This window comes from Physeter macrocephalus, chromosome 20 (assembly GCF_002837175.3).
Source record: "Physeter macrocephalus isolate SW-GA chromosome 20, ASM283717v5, whole genome shotgun sequence".
Lineage (NCBI taxonomy): Eukaryota > Metazoa > Chordata > Mammalia > Artiodactyla > Physeteridae > Physeter > Physeter macrocephalus.
In genome coordinates, this window is record NC_041233.1 from 65,457,040 (window position 1) to 65,472,144 (window position 15,105).

The 15,105-nt window shown below is 45.2% G+C and overlaps 1 protein-coding gene across 1 annotated transcript in view; it reads left to right on the forward strand.

The window, feature by feature from the left end:
* The window catches only part of RBM20 (RNA binding motif protein 20), a 208,810-nt gene that overhangs the window by 148,595 nt on the left and 45,110 nt on the right, over nucleotides 1–15,105 (forward strand). Inside the window, exons 5-6 of the mRNA XM_028481282.2 lie at nucleotides 714–811; nucleotides 12,754–12,897. Coding sequence (XP_028337083.1) covers nucleotides 714–811; nucleotides 12,754–12,897 — 242 coding nt within the window. The remainder of the gene's footprint in view (nucleotides 1–713; nucleotides 812–12,753; nucleotides 12,898–15,105) is intronic.

Here is a 15,105-nt window from a genome sequence, read left to right on the forward strand (position 1 = left end):
CATCTTTATTGGAGTATAATTGCTTTACAATGGTGTGTTAGTTTCTGCCGTATAACAAAGTGAATCAGCTATATGTATACATATATCCCCATATCTCCTGCCTCTTGCGTCTCCCTCCCACCCTCCCTATCCCACCCCTCTAGGTGGTCACAAAGCACCGAGCTGATCTCCCTGTGCTATGCGGCTGCTTCCCACTAGCTCTCTATTTGACATTTACTCCCCATCTTTAATAACCATATGTCCCCGATGTGCCCTTGTGGACACATCTATAAAGCAAACAGATCCCAAGAGGCTAAAATGCATTGGGCCTGCTCTCTGGGCTCCTCAGTGTTTTCTACGTGTTTTAGACGTAAAGCTTTGCCGGCTGTAGAGATGCCCAGAAGTATAATCATGCCAATCACTAATCACTGTGTTAAAATGGAATTTTCACTTTTCTCTTCCCACTTCTGTCCTAATAATGACATTTTGGGGGGCTTAAACCAGTTATTTTATTATGTTTGCCTTATGACTTCTAAACATTTATGAAAAAGAATGATTTATTTCAAGAAAGAAAAGCTAAATTTAATATTTTTTAAAAAGAACATTTGGTAAAAAAGTCATTTTTAGTTTTAAATAGGAGGAACATTACTCTTGCACATATCCATAAATAATGACTTTTGAAGGTCAAGGAAATGACTAGCTTTTCACCCAGTTTTGTGTAATTTACCGTTTAGATTACTCCTCAAATCTTGGAACATCATATGCGGCCATTCCTGCGAGGTCATTTACTCAGTCAAATCCCGCATTCCCTTCAGCTTCCCCAGGGACAAATGTGAGTACAGAAGCATTTTCTCCACTGTCATCTGTCATCATCAACGCATTTGTATCACCTGCTCTGCCTGGGTGTAGAGGTACAGAAGGGGCTGGGGTGAAGCTGGCACAGATGGGGCTTAGTGCAGTGCAGGAAAGCAGAGGTCAAGAGTTGTTTAGTTCAGGGTTTTCCCTGGTGGCCCACAGGCTGGGGCTCCACGCTCCCAGTGCAGGGGGCCTGGGTTCGGTCCCTGGTCAGGGAACTGGCTCCTATGTGCCACAGCTGGGGGTTTGCATGCCGCAACTGGAGATCCCACATGCCACAACTGGGACCCGGCACAGCCAAATAAATAAATAAATGGATGAATATTTTTTTTAAAAAAGAGTTGTTTAATTCAGTCCAGCTGGTGTTGAAACACATAGATTAAAAAGCTGACATAATTTCTTAAAATTGAAAGCACTCAGAGATTTTCTAGCATTCGGCACTGGTTTAGAAAAAAATAAGTATGAGGTGTGTGTGTGTGTGTGTGCGCGCTGTGTGTTTTCTAAGACTTGGACTTTTTATTGAAGTGGACCATTTCCTGTGAGTGGGTAATTCTGAAACTTGAACAGAAAGAGAAAATGTGTTTGAAAAGTACGGACCATGCACTAATGGTATTTTTGTCCCCTTGGGGAAATGGTGACATCTGCATAATATCAATACTTCGTTTTTAGTTGTGTTTGTGTTCCTTCCTCTCTACAACGGGCACTTTCGTCCCCCAAAGCTCTAAAGATTCATTCCTCCTTTTTCCAGCACTTGTGACAACTCGCTCTCCCCCCTCAGTTTTCCCCCTGCTTGTAGCCCGGTCCCTCAGGAGCTGCCCAGCTTCTCTTCCTCCCTGGCAAAGGTGGGGAAGGGGGTGGGAGCTGCAGAGCCACCCGTAAAGCAGACTGTGTTTGGCTGAAGCCTGCTCGAGGGCGTGTGTCTGTGTGGTTTTGCCTGTGCCTGTATTTTTCCAATTCGTGATGTGAGCAGCTGTGGGCTCTTCTCTCTTCTTGTGTGCAGCAGAGCGGGCCTCCACGTGCCATCCCTTCCACGTGTCTGTCGGGGCATTTGAGCAAAACTTAGGAAGAGCCAGCAGAGAAGTGTAGGTTTTAGACCCTGGGGGCTGAGTGAGTGGGGAGGCGAAGAGGTTCATGATGAGAAGCGAGGCCTGTCTGGGCCAAGAATTACATTTGTTTGTGTCTGTTTATTTGTGTTTCGGGGAGACGTGCTTCAAGAGGGGGCCCCTGTCTGCAAGCCTGTGTGTGAAGGAATGTTGTGGTTTCCCTCTGCAGTCTTCAGGCTGAGAGCCACAGCCGGTCAGTGACAGCTTGGGGTCAGTCCCAGGAGAGCAGAATGGCTGGGTTCAGTGAACCTGGCATTTGCCTTGGAGTCAGACACCCGATGACTTGACCTCGTGTCCGATGGGGGCGCTGGCTGCTCCAGCACCACCTACCCCAGGGCCTGTTTCCCACACTGTGGACCGCGGAGCCAGCTCTGAGACCCCAGCACTGAGCGGAAAGGGGCTGTGACCCAGACAGGGGAGGCAGGGCTGGGTGCCAGATGGGCCAGGGGTCCAGGCACAGGAAAGAGAGCCCGTGTCCACTGAGTCCCTTTATGAAGGGGCAGGGGCTGAGGGGGCGAGGACAGGCAAGGGCAGGGTGACTCTGTGTCTGTCTGTGCCTCAACTGCATCCTCCGGCGCTGACCAGTGAGCCAGAGGCCCTTTGCTGTGGATGTGGAGGCAAGAGGCCCTAAGTTCAAGTCCCAGTTCTGGATCCTGAAGCCGAGTGGCCTCGGGCAAATGGCTTTACTTCTCTGAGGCTCCATTTCCTTAAATGGGGAAAATACTCCCCTAATAATGACTTTTGAAGTTAGGTTTTCACTTGGCTTGTGATCCTTCTGATTATGCCTCTAATCTTGGAACATCTTATGTGGCCATTTCAGCACAGTCTCCTGATTCGATGGTCTGAGGGTAGACCAGCATTGTCCTGCCCTTGTGAGGGTCAGATGAGACCGTGTAGGTGACAATGCTTTGTGAACCGTGCAGTGTGTAAGAAGTAATGATGGCTATTATTGAGTAATGAGTCTGGTGAGCCTGCTGTGGGGAAGCCTATGCTAAGGCCAGCTCTGTCTGCTGGTCATGTGATTTGGGGCCGGTCTCAGTGTCAGCCTTCCTCCTGTGCGAATCTGTCTGGGAATTCCTGTAGTCTTATCTGCGCTCCCCACCCCGAGAGATGCTGAGAGGCTCCCACGGAAGGGCTTTACTTAGGTGAGGGGCAGGCACGAGCAGTCTGCTGACTCGTGACCATTCATGAGTACAGTTTCCTCCAGACGCCTAGAGATGGGCATTCATCTGGCTTGAGCCTGAGAAGCAACACAAGAAACATTTTGCTTTCAGCACTGGCAGCAGCAGGAAGGTGATGGAGATGTGAGGGGAGGAAACTGAGGCACAGAGAGACTAAGTAACCTGCCTAAGGTCACACAGCTGGTAAATGGCAGCACTGGGATTTGAACCCAGGGGACCCGGCTCTATCTAGAAGCCTCATTTTTAACCACTAAGTGCTGCTGCCTGTCTCTGAGGGTCTCTGAGTTCTCTCCCTCGTGATGATTCTCTCATTAGTAAGTTCCCTCCTCCCCCACTCCCACTCCACAAGGTGCTTAGCAGGCTCTGAGGCTGCCTTGGGGGTGATGAGGACTTCTCAGGCTTTGGCCAGCAGCAGCCGTGGAGCAAAAGGTGAAAAGGCCATCAGACCCAGCAGCCGAATTCTTCTGTACATTTTGGGAGACAGCGTCTCCCAAAATGAACCCGACATTTGGAGGCATTTCTGTACACCCATTGGAGGTGAAGAGCTCTCATCTGACTGGTTTTATCATTACAAGTTCTGCGAAGCCTTGCTGGTCACGTGAGCTTCCCAAGGATAATCTGGGGGACGAGGACACAGTTTGCCCCAGCCACTCCCTGCATCACCAGTGCCTGGATGTTCACATCCTTCTGTCGGCTTCTGGTCCTCTTGTTGCCATTTCTGGCAAATGCTGTCGAATGTGGGTATGTCTCTTTAGAAAAACCTGAAATCCAAAAATATTGACCTCTGGAGAAAAGCCGAGAAACGAAGAGCTGATGAATCTGCTACGATGCTCTGCGAGGCTCCTTTAAGTAGCCAGAGAGTTCCTCAGAGAAATTATTGGGTTTTTTTCTGCCTACAAATGCTGACCTCCCAAGATAAGCAGATACATCAAGGGGTGGTTACTGTGTTACCAGAGGATGCTTTTCTGGGCTCCATGAGTGCCCGGCGAGCTCCTTTGGCATTCTATTGGTTTTTTCTGCTTACATATTTATGCTTTTTGTGAAAATTCAAACAGAAAAGAAATATTTAAGGAGGACAGTGAAATTCCTCCCGCTTCCCCCCTTCTAGCTACCATAGAGATCCCATAAAGGCTTTGATACCTTTTCCTCCAGAAGTGTGTTCCAGTCCAGTGCCAGGGCTTTTTCTGCCTGATTCCGCTTACATGCGTCTTTTCAGAAACACATTTTGTTGAGTAAAAGCTGGAACAGCCAGGACTCAGCCATTGTCATATCACTATTGTTTGTGGAGCAAAGAGCAGTTCTTCCTTCTAAAGCCCTCTGTTTTTAAGCAGGGGAACACGGTGACAAGGGGCTCTGTGTCATGACTGAGGCTTCAGAGGGTATCTGAACTGCCACGAAATCTATAACGACCACATGACCCATCTACCACCTCCCCCAAGCCCAGGCTTGGCTGAATTTACGTTTGTCTCAGTTCGGTGGGAATGCGAGCCCTTCGTTTCCATGTTTATTTCTGACAGAGATGGGGCACTGAAGTGACAGTTGTGTGCTGCGTTTGCTGAGGGTGGGTGCTTTGTGTCTGTCCCCTCCAGCCCAGGGTCCTCCAGCCCCAGGGTCCTCCAGCCCCAGGTCCTCCAGCCCCAGGTCCTGGGAGAGGAACATTCACTTTCACTTAAGCTTCTGCCATTTGACAGAGCAGAGGCACTTTATCCTTTGCTGCCTGAGTTGTCATAAACAGAGTAATCAGGTTTCTAGAAGGGGCCATAGGGGCTTTCTCAGGCTGTAAATAGTTTTCTTGCGCCTGCCTGAGATGCACTTTGCCTGCTGGCTGTCCCTGTAAAACCGCCTTGTAGTTTTCACAGCCACCTTGGAGTTTATTTAGTGCTGGTGCCTCAGATGGGGCCTCCCTGGCCTGGGATGATACACACTGTTTTTACGGTTTCTTTCTCACCAGGACCCTGCACACCAGAAAACGTGTACAAATAAGGAAACTGAGGCACAGGAAAATAGAAATGTTTGTGAAAGACCAGAGGTTTAAGTCATAGGTTGTCCCTCAGATTGCTGGCTGTTTCTTGAACATCTATCTGTCCACCTTGGCCTTCTGGGTCCATGGCTCAGAGCACTCTGGTCTCCTGACCGCCAAAGAGCATGGAGAGTTCTTAACTGATGTGGCACCCTCCTTCACCATTCGGGCTCTGTCCTCGCTCTTGTCCCCTGGGCAGGGGTCACCTTGTACATTTTCGAAGAGAGCAAAGAGTGGGGAAACAGGAGACCTGGGTGGGTTTTGTTTTCTGGGTTTTTTCCTTTTCTTTTTACAAATCTGAATTATTTTTTCTTGTTGCAAAAACAATAAAATGATGTAAAAAATTTTAAACAGTAACAGAGATATAAAAAATAGAAAATCTAACCCTGCAGAGAAAGCCAAAGGTAAATGTCTTTGCCTATAGCTTTCTATCTCTAGCTAGTGTACGTGTGCATGTTTATTTACTAAAAGTATATATTTTGGGGAAAGTCAGATTACCCCATATCATCTGTTGTGCAACTTGGTTTTTTTTCACTTAACATAAACTCTCAAGACATATTTTAATTTATTTATAGACATCTTTTCACATCTGAATATAAAACATTATCACATGTTATAACACCATCTATTGTATACATTTACCGTAATTTATCAAGTCTGCAATTGATTGGTTTTTTAGTGAGAGTTGTTGTCACACATCGACCCCTACTTCATTGCCCACAGATTAAGTTCCTTACCTTCTCCCAGGCATCAGTGTCTGCATACACATTGATGAGTGTGGACCAGATGACCTCCTGGTTTTAAGGTTCAGTGACTCTAAAGTTTACAGTCATGTTGAAGTTGCTCGGCACATGAGCCACCCAAGACCCGTACCGGCACCAATAAAAGTAGATTTTCTCTAAGTCAAAGCTAATATGCTTTATAAAATATTTGAAAGTATCAATAAAGACATCTGTTTCTATCCTCCAAGTTACACCAAGATCCATAGCTTTGGAACTCATGCCCATTCACTCTCTGCATAGTATGTTCGAAATCAACACCATGAGAAGTAAACATTTGCCCTGTGTCTGTCCTCAGGTTTGTTTAGCACAAACCCAGCAGAGGCCCGCAGACTGTGTGCCAGAGGAAATTAGGTCACATCTAAAGGAGATCAGGCTGGAGCAGAGAAAATTGTTTATTGAAGATCGAATCTACATTTTGTAGCTCTAAGAAGCACTTTGAGAGACTTCTCTCACCCCACAGGCCTCTTGCCCTGAGCCACATTTTTATTGCACCTCTGTGAGTTATTTGAACTGAGGCTGTTCTTTGAACTTATCTGCGAAGCCTGTTCCCACCTGCGTCGGAGGGCATTGAAAGGTCTCAGAATCTTCCTACACAAGTCTGCTCTTTTCACATTTCCACCCATCTATAAAAGATTTGTGGGTGACTTGAGAGGTCTTGGACTCGGCTGCACGAACCATTAGAAGCAGCATCTGGTTTTAAATGAGTGACCTCAGCCTGTGAAAATGTACAGCCCAGGCGCCTGATTGCACGTAGGGGCATTCGGGTCATACCGGTCTATGAGCTGACTGAAGTGTCCCCCGGGCTGGTGAAGGATGATTTTCCCCTTAGGTTAGTAATGAGGGCTTCAGTTACAGCCCAGACGCCTTAGCTCTCTTAGAGATTTGACCTTGGACTGGGAAGTTCCAAATGCACTGTCGCATGTGTGCCTCCCGGGAGCTCAGCAGGCAGACCATCAGGTGGGATGTTAGCGGAGCCCATCAACACCAGATCTCATAATTCTCTCTAAACCCAGCTGCTCTTCTGCCCCAGAGCACATCTTTTAAAATTTATTTTAGTAACTTTTAATTTTAATATAATTTAGACTTACAGAAAAGTTGCAAGAAATGTATAAGGAACACTCCCCCTCCCATATACCTTTTGCCTAGATTTACTACTTTTTTTACATTTTGGCCCATTTACTTCATCATTCTCTCTCTGTGTCTCTTCTGTCTCTGTCTCTTTATCATCTGTCTATCCATCCATCTCTATCTTTATTTGTTCATCCATCCATCCATTCATCCATCCATCCACCCATCTAATGATCTATGCATATTTCTCCTGAAGCATTGGAGACATGGTACCTCTTCACTCCTAACTACATCAGCATGAATTTCCTAAGAACACAGACTTTCTTTTACATAATCACAGTACAGTTACATTTTTTCCCAGTCCAGGAGCATCATAGCACATCCTTTAACTGTTGGAGGAAAGAAGGAGACAAATATTTATTTATAGAAGCCTGCTGATGCCAGGCCTCGCACAAAGGCACTTTACATGCATTGTGGCATTTTTGTCTTCTAAACGGTCCTGTGGAATCAATGTTTATTTTCCCTGGTTTATAGACAAACAAACTCAGGCTTGGAGAAATTCAGTAACTTGCCCACGGTAGTCACTGGGGAGCAGGGACACAGACCCAGGTCTGTCTGATATTCCCACTGGCCTGGCACTGGTGCCTGAAGACCGTGAGGCACACACTTGATGTGTGTCTGTCCTCAGAGAGGCAGCGGTCCCACGTGTCTTTAGTTTATCTCAGTATATGATCTCAACTCCTCTCGTTCATTCAGGGAGCGGAGTCTTTCTCAGGGCAGAGCGCATTGGCAAGGTGTTCACTGCTTGGAGCTTATCTTCAGCCCTGTAAAGATGAAACCAGCACCAACACATACAGGCCTGTCTGAACGATGGCCATGCTTGTGCACATATGGATGCATGCTGAAACAGCTGATCACACAGAGCGGGAGGACAAACATTACATTCATTGGGACAGGGAGTGGGAAAAACACAGACTTCCTGTTTTTGCCCAACATAGTTGGCGAAACTTATCATTAACCTGGATCTTAGGGTTTAGCTTGGCAAGGCTTCTGAGAGGAGTGGAATTTTAGAACTTTGAGCCACATAAGCATGGATATTTGACATCTGGAGAGGACTTACGACGTATAGACTAACTTCCTCATTCCAGACACTGGAGAACTAAGGCCCAGAAAGGAAAACTAGTTTGTCCTTGTCATGTACCTAATCGGTCACTGAGCTGGGACTGAAACCCAGTCCTCTGTCTTCCAAGATCAGGTTCTTTCACTGCATCAGGAAGTCTTGTGCTTTTTACAGCCCAAACTGTTTTCAGTTATTACTCCTACCTTGAGCAGCACCTGTCCTGAATTTCATGTTTGGCAAAAGTACTGTATCTGCCAAAGTACTTACATTAGTGAGTAATTAACTAGCTCCCCATTTTTATGAATCGAAAAACACAGACACACCAAACAGAGTTTCTCATCAGGGTAAGGATCTAACCAAGATTAGCATCTCAGTAAAGAAACTAAAAGTATGATCTCAACTCAGGTTTTTTTGTTTGTTTGTTTTTAAATTTTTTAAAGTCTTTATTGAATTTGTTATAATATTGCTTCTGTTTTATGCTTCGGTGTTTTGGCCGCCAGGCATGTGGGATCTTAGCTCCCTGACCAGGGATCGAACCCATACCCCCTGCATTGGAAGGTGAAGTCTGAACCACTGGACCACCAGGGAAGTCCCTCAACTCTGGTTTTTTAAATGTCAAAAATAACAATCCTTCCTTGATATATTACCTTCAAAGACCCTTCAGGACTTGGACTTCTTAGAGAGCCCAGGTTGGGAATTAGCGTAAGACATCGTGCTGCCTGCTCCAAGGCGCTCAGGATTGTCTGTGATCCCAGTGGACAGATTTTACTCTAGAAGAGTACCACCTAGACCGTATTCTACCTTCCTCTCACCCCTTCTCCCCCATCGTCCAGAGTTCCCATAGGACATGAGGCAAATAATAGCCATGTTTATATGAACTGTTCAAGAATAGAGTAGAGTGATTATACATATAACCCCACACCCTTTATGAATCACATATGATTTTGAACCTAGTTGAGTTTAACAAAAAGATACTTTAGGTCAGTGACAGAAAGGAAAGTAGACTGAACTATCCTAAATCAAATATTTGCAAAAGAATACCACACATAAAACATGTTTCTGACTGGTTAAGATTTCTCACATGCCCTCATACCAGACACAACACAGAGTTGGCACAGGCTCCGGACGTGCAAGCCCAGCGGCCATGGCTCACGGGCCCAGCCGCCCCGCGGCATGTGGGATCCCCCCAGACCGGGGCGCGAACCCGGTTCCCCTGCATCGGCAGGCGGACGCGCAACCACCGCGCCACCAGGGAAGCCCACAACACAGATTTTTGATGGGCAAGATTTTCATTTCATGGGTCCCTTAGAAAATGATACACTGAAGGGAACTGGTTAAAGTGAAGAAGCTGCTTGTGGCCACTGGAGGTGCTTTGCCCCAAGGGGCCAGTATTTTGGCATACCTGTAACCCATCTGCAGTTCACCAGTGGAGAAACTCCAGATTAATATGATTAATTGGAAGATTACTAAAAATCTCATGAGTATTTTAAGTGACGACAAGGGTGTCAATAAAATCCAATTTCTATTGCTGATTAAAATCTTGGGAGGAGGGGCCTCCCTGGTGGTGCAGTGGTTGAGAGTCCACCTGCCAATGCAGGTGACACGGGTTCGTGCCCCGGTTTGGGGGGCTCCCACATGCCGCGGAGCGGCTGGGCCCGTGAGCCATGGCGGCTGAGCCTGTGCGTCCGGAGCCTGTGCTCCGCAACGGGAGAAGCCACAACAGTGAGAGGCCCACGTCCTGCAAAAAAAAAAAAAAAAAAAAAATCTTGGGAGGAAATAAAGCCAATGAAATGTACTTTTTTTTCTATGTAAATAGATACTTTTTTTTTTAGTTTTTCAAAACAAACAACTTTCTATTGAAGTAGAGTTGATTTACATGTATTAGTTTCAGGTGTACAGCAAAATGATTCAGTTATACATATACATGTCTATTCTTTTTCAGATTCTTTTCCATTATAGGTTATTACAAGATATTGAATATAGTTCCCTCTGCCATATAGTAGGTCCTTGTTGTTTATTTGTTTTATATATAGTAGTATCTGTTAATCCCAAACTCCTAATTTATCCCTCCCCCCTTTCCCCTTTGGTCACCATAAACTTGTTTTCTATGTCTGTGAGTCTACTTCTGTTTTGTAAATAAGTTCATTTGTATCATTTTTTTTTAGATTGCACATATAAGTGGTATCATATGATATTTGTCTTTCTCTGACTCACTTCACTTAGTGTCACAATCCTCTAGGTCCGTCCATGTTGCTGCAATGTACTTTTTAAATTTAAATGAAAATCTTAATTGAGACTCACTCATTTTAGCACCTTTCTAACTTGTCCACAGTGTGACTTCATATCGTTCTTTGGTGACCAGCAGCGGTGAGGGTGTTTATTCCTCGGGAGGCATGCTCTGCTCTCAGCAGTAGTTGCTACACTTACGCTTGGATAAAAGCCTCTTGAGTTGCTCTCTCAGTCTGGAGGAGACAATGAGAGAGGCGCTGGCCCTCGTGCGCAGTCACTAGGCAACGGGACAGGCAAGGAGCAGGATCGGTCCAGAACTGCCCTGCGTGTCTGCTCTGTTGTCCAAGCACACATGAGCCCGGGCCGGCCACAGCAGAGTCACATAGGCAGAAACGTGCCTGGCTAAGGGGAGCCAGCAGAGCACCCAGCCTCAGCCCTCCTTTTGATAAACTCAGAGGACTGGCCACTTTGCCCAGCCCGAGAGCTCAGTTGGGTCTGCATTTTTGTGTGGCCCCTCACCCTAATGAGAGGCGAAGATCCTGCCTCTTAGCCCTCCTCCTGTCTTCCCTGGAGAAGGGCTCAGTCCTCCTGAGCCAGGTTCATACTCAAAGTCTCCCAGCTTATGGAGAGCACCGTTTGCACTTTAGGGAGGTATGGGCATGCTCTGGGAGCTGCCTGGGCCACACACTGAAGACTGTTTCCCTTTGGGAAAGTGCTTGACCTCTGGACACTGCAGAGAGGGAGGTCTGAAAGGGGCACTTGGGTTTCTCCACTTCAGGGCTGAACTGTCCAAGGAAATTCTTATTGACTCTTGTTGTCCTCAGCCCAGATAAGACAAACGAGGGCTTTTCATGGTAGAATTACCCAATTATTAGCCCTTGTTAGGGATGAGACCTCAGACTTTCCCACTATATTACTATAGCAGAGTAGGACCCACATCAAATGTAATTAGATGTTGAAGTTCACTTTATCATAGAAAGAAGATGGTGATTATGCAAATGTGGGCTATGCTATTAGTATGGGTTTAGAAAATTGCATCCTTCTCTTCCACATTGGGTTGGCTTATGGCTACTAATTCTTGAACCTCCTGGAGACTCCAGTCTGATTAAGGTTTGCACAGACAAAACAGACACACTTCCTCCCTCCAGGAGCTTTGATTAGGCCCGGGTCTTCGTTTCTAAACTGTGTTCCTTAGCGATGTCTTTGGGACTGCTGGATGGGGGTGGCGGCAGGGTGTTGGATCGCAAGGTTTGTCTAGAGCAGCACCTCTTTATTTCTTGAATATGTTGGGCTGGTGGGCAAGCTTTTGTTTGAAGAAAGGATTTCAAGGCTAACAAAAGTTTTGGAAGCCACTGCCCTAAACCAAAGGTTGTCGCTGTGAATGTCTATATATATGTATTAAGTTCACAAATCCTTTCTATGTTCTTTTTTCTTTATTGGGTTTTTAAAAAATTATAAGTCAAACAATATGAGACATATAAGAAATAGGTTAAACATCTCCTCCTTACTCCCTTCCAGTTCTGCTCTTTGAAGATAACCAGTACTGATAGGTTGATATGTACTGTCCCATACCTTTCTGTGTTTGTGCTGATATCCCTTAAAATGTTTCCATTGTGAAAAATTTCAAACATACAGAACAGTAGAGACAAGTGTAATTAACCCCTGTGTACTCATCCCCCAATTCCAATAATTATCAAAATTTTACATTTGCTTCATCTTTTTCTTATATATTTTTGGGTTTTTGCTTGTTTTACAAGAATAACATCATATTACACCTGTACTTGGCCACCTGCTTTTTACTTTATCTTAAAAATTTTTTCCTGATCAGCTCATTTACCACCTTCTTTCAACGGCTACATAGTTTTCCATTGTAGGTGTGAACCATCAATTACTCAATCATTATCCTATTCTTGGACATTCAGGCTGTTTCCAAAAATTTTTGCAATAAATTATAAATTTATTATAATAAATTAACTGCAATAAATCTCCTTGTACATAAGTATTTACATATTGGTGTATGTATTTCTGTAGGCTAGATTTCCAAAAGTGGGATGGCAGGATCCTGTGCTATATATATTTTAAGTTTTATTAAATATGCTAAAGTATCTTCTCAGAAGATTGTAGATATACAACCTCCCACCAGCAACATATGGATATGCCCATTTCCTTATCTCTTTGAAAGCCCTGGATGTTATTTCTTGTTAAAATTGTTACGAATCTTTTTTGTAAAGAGATGGCATAAAATCAGTGTCTTATATCTCTCTGCAAATGGATTACTTTTCTGCATTCATTTTGTAAATTATAGTTTTTTGATCATTATTTGGGGGAAGATAGCCAATAGGAGCATCTGGAATAAATAGAGGGCAAGAAGGAAATGTCTTTTGAAGACCAAACCACTGCTCTTTGTTCCCGTTAGTTTGCGCAGCGGAAAACGGGTGCTGGCCGCGTGGTACACATCTGCAATCTGCCGGAGGGAAGCTGCACCGAGAATGACGTCATTAACCTGGGGCTGCCCTTTGGAAAGGTCACTAATTACATCCTCATGAAGTCTACTAATCAGGTAGGTCTGGACACTTTCACACTGGTATGTACCAGATAGACCACACATTGGTGGAGGGGAACTACATAATTTTTTTAAAACGCAGCCGTTCATAACATAAAGGGGTAATACACAGCTGGCCTCCTGCTGGTACAGCACAGAGGTTTTCATTGATGGTGGTGTTTTGTTTCCTCTCGTTTCACCTTACCCTTCTTGTGATGGATCCAGGCCTTTGTGAGTTACCTAGAAGTGAGGATGTGCTTTGGAATGAGGTGCTCATTATCTCAGAAAAGCTAGCAGGTCCCTAAAACAGAAATCCATGGACTTGAGTCTTTTCACTGTGTTACCCACCTCCTGAGCTAATGCTACTGTCTTTCTTACCTTCTAAGTTTCTCATCTCTGAGGGTATGGATTTTTGAGCCAGCCAACAACTGACGGGGACCAGGTTATGTTCACTGATCCTTGGTGTTAGCAACTGAGGCTCTTGGTTCTCACAGCAGAAGAGTAGGTGGGAATTAATGGATGCCTGGTGAATCTATGGAACTAAAAACCCTTAACGTATGAGGATTGACTGAGTCTTTGGGGGTTAATATGTTTGTCTTCATTTCTGAAGTCAAAGGGGGTAGTTTAGGGGGCTTCCCTGGTGGCGCAGTGGTTGCGCGTCCACCTGCCGATGCAGGGGAACTGGGTTCGCGCCCCGGTCTGGGAGGATCCCACATGCCGCGGAGCGGCTGGGCCCATGAGCCATGGCCGCTGGGCCTATGAGCCATGGCCGCTGGGCCTGCGCGTCCGGAGCCTGTGCTCCGCAACGGGAGAGGCCACAACAGAGGGAGGCCCGCATACCACAAAAAAAAAAAAAAAGGGGGGGTAGTTTATTCAGTGACTGGTCAGAAGTAAGAATATTTAGTCTTTTATTTTTAATAAATATTTTAACTTTAGGAATCAGAGGAACAGGCATAGGAGAAATTCTTTTCTTAATTAAGGCATGAACTTTGGATACTCAAAGCCACCTTGGATCATCAGTGGTCTTCCTCTGTCAACTTGGGCTTAGACTACTCATTTAGTCTCTTCATTTCTCCTTCTCAGAATTCTATTTGGGGCAAATTTCCAAAATTCAGCTTGCAACACGAATGCAGTGAGATTCACTGAATTTGTTTTATTCCCATGTGACCGGTGAGAGCTCGAGGTGCTAAAATATTTGCATGAAGAAACAGGCACTTAGGGGCTTCCCTGGTGGCGCAGTGGTTGAGAGTCCGCCTGCTGATGCAGGGGACACGGGTTCATGCCCAGTTTGGGAAGATCCCACATGCCGCGGAGCGGCTGGGCCTGTGAGCCATGGCCTCGGCCCGGGGCTAGTGCTCCGCAATGGGAGAGGCCCCAACAGTGGGAGGCCCACGTACCGCAAAAAAAAAAAAAAAAAAAAAAAAAAAAGAAACAGGCACTTAGAGTCAGGCAGAGAAAGATAAATACTGTATGATATCACTTATACTGTGGAATCTAAAATATACAACAAACTAATGAATATAGCATAAAAGAAGCAGACTCACAGATATAGAGAAAAAACTAGTGGTTACAAGTGGGGCGGGGGAAGGGGCAATATAGGGGTGGGCAAGTGGGAGGTACAAACTATTGGGTGTACGATAGGCTCAAGGATGTATTGTACAACACGGGAAATATAGCCAATATTTTGTAATAACTGTAAATAGAAAGTAACCTTTAAAAATTGTATAAAAATAAAAAATTTAAGAATTTTTTAAAAAAGAAAGAGGCACTTAGAAAGCTGAGTGGTGGAATTTGAAAGAACCCTGACTTTTTTTTTTTAACATCTTTATTGGAGTATAATTGCTTTACAATGTTGTGTTAGTTTCTGCTGTATAACAACGTGAATCAGCTATACATATACATATATCCCCATATCCCCACCCTCTTGAGTCTCCCTCCCACCTTCCCTATCCCACCCCTCTAGGTGGTCACAAAGCACCGAGCTGATCTCCCTGTGGTGTGTGGCTGCTTCCCACTAGCTATCTGTTTTACATTTGGTATATATGTCAATGCTACGCTCTCACTTCGTCACAGCTTACCTTTCCCTCTCCCCATGTCCTCAGGTCCATTCTCTACATCTACGTCTTTATTCCTGTCCGGCCCCTAGGTTCGTCAGAACCTTTTTTTTTTTTTTTCTAGATTCCATATATATGTGTTAGCATACGGTATTTGTTTTTCTCTTTTTGA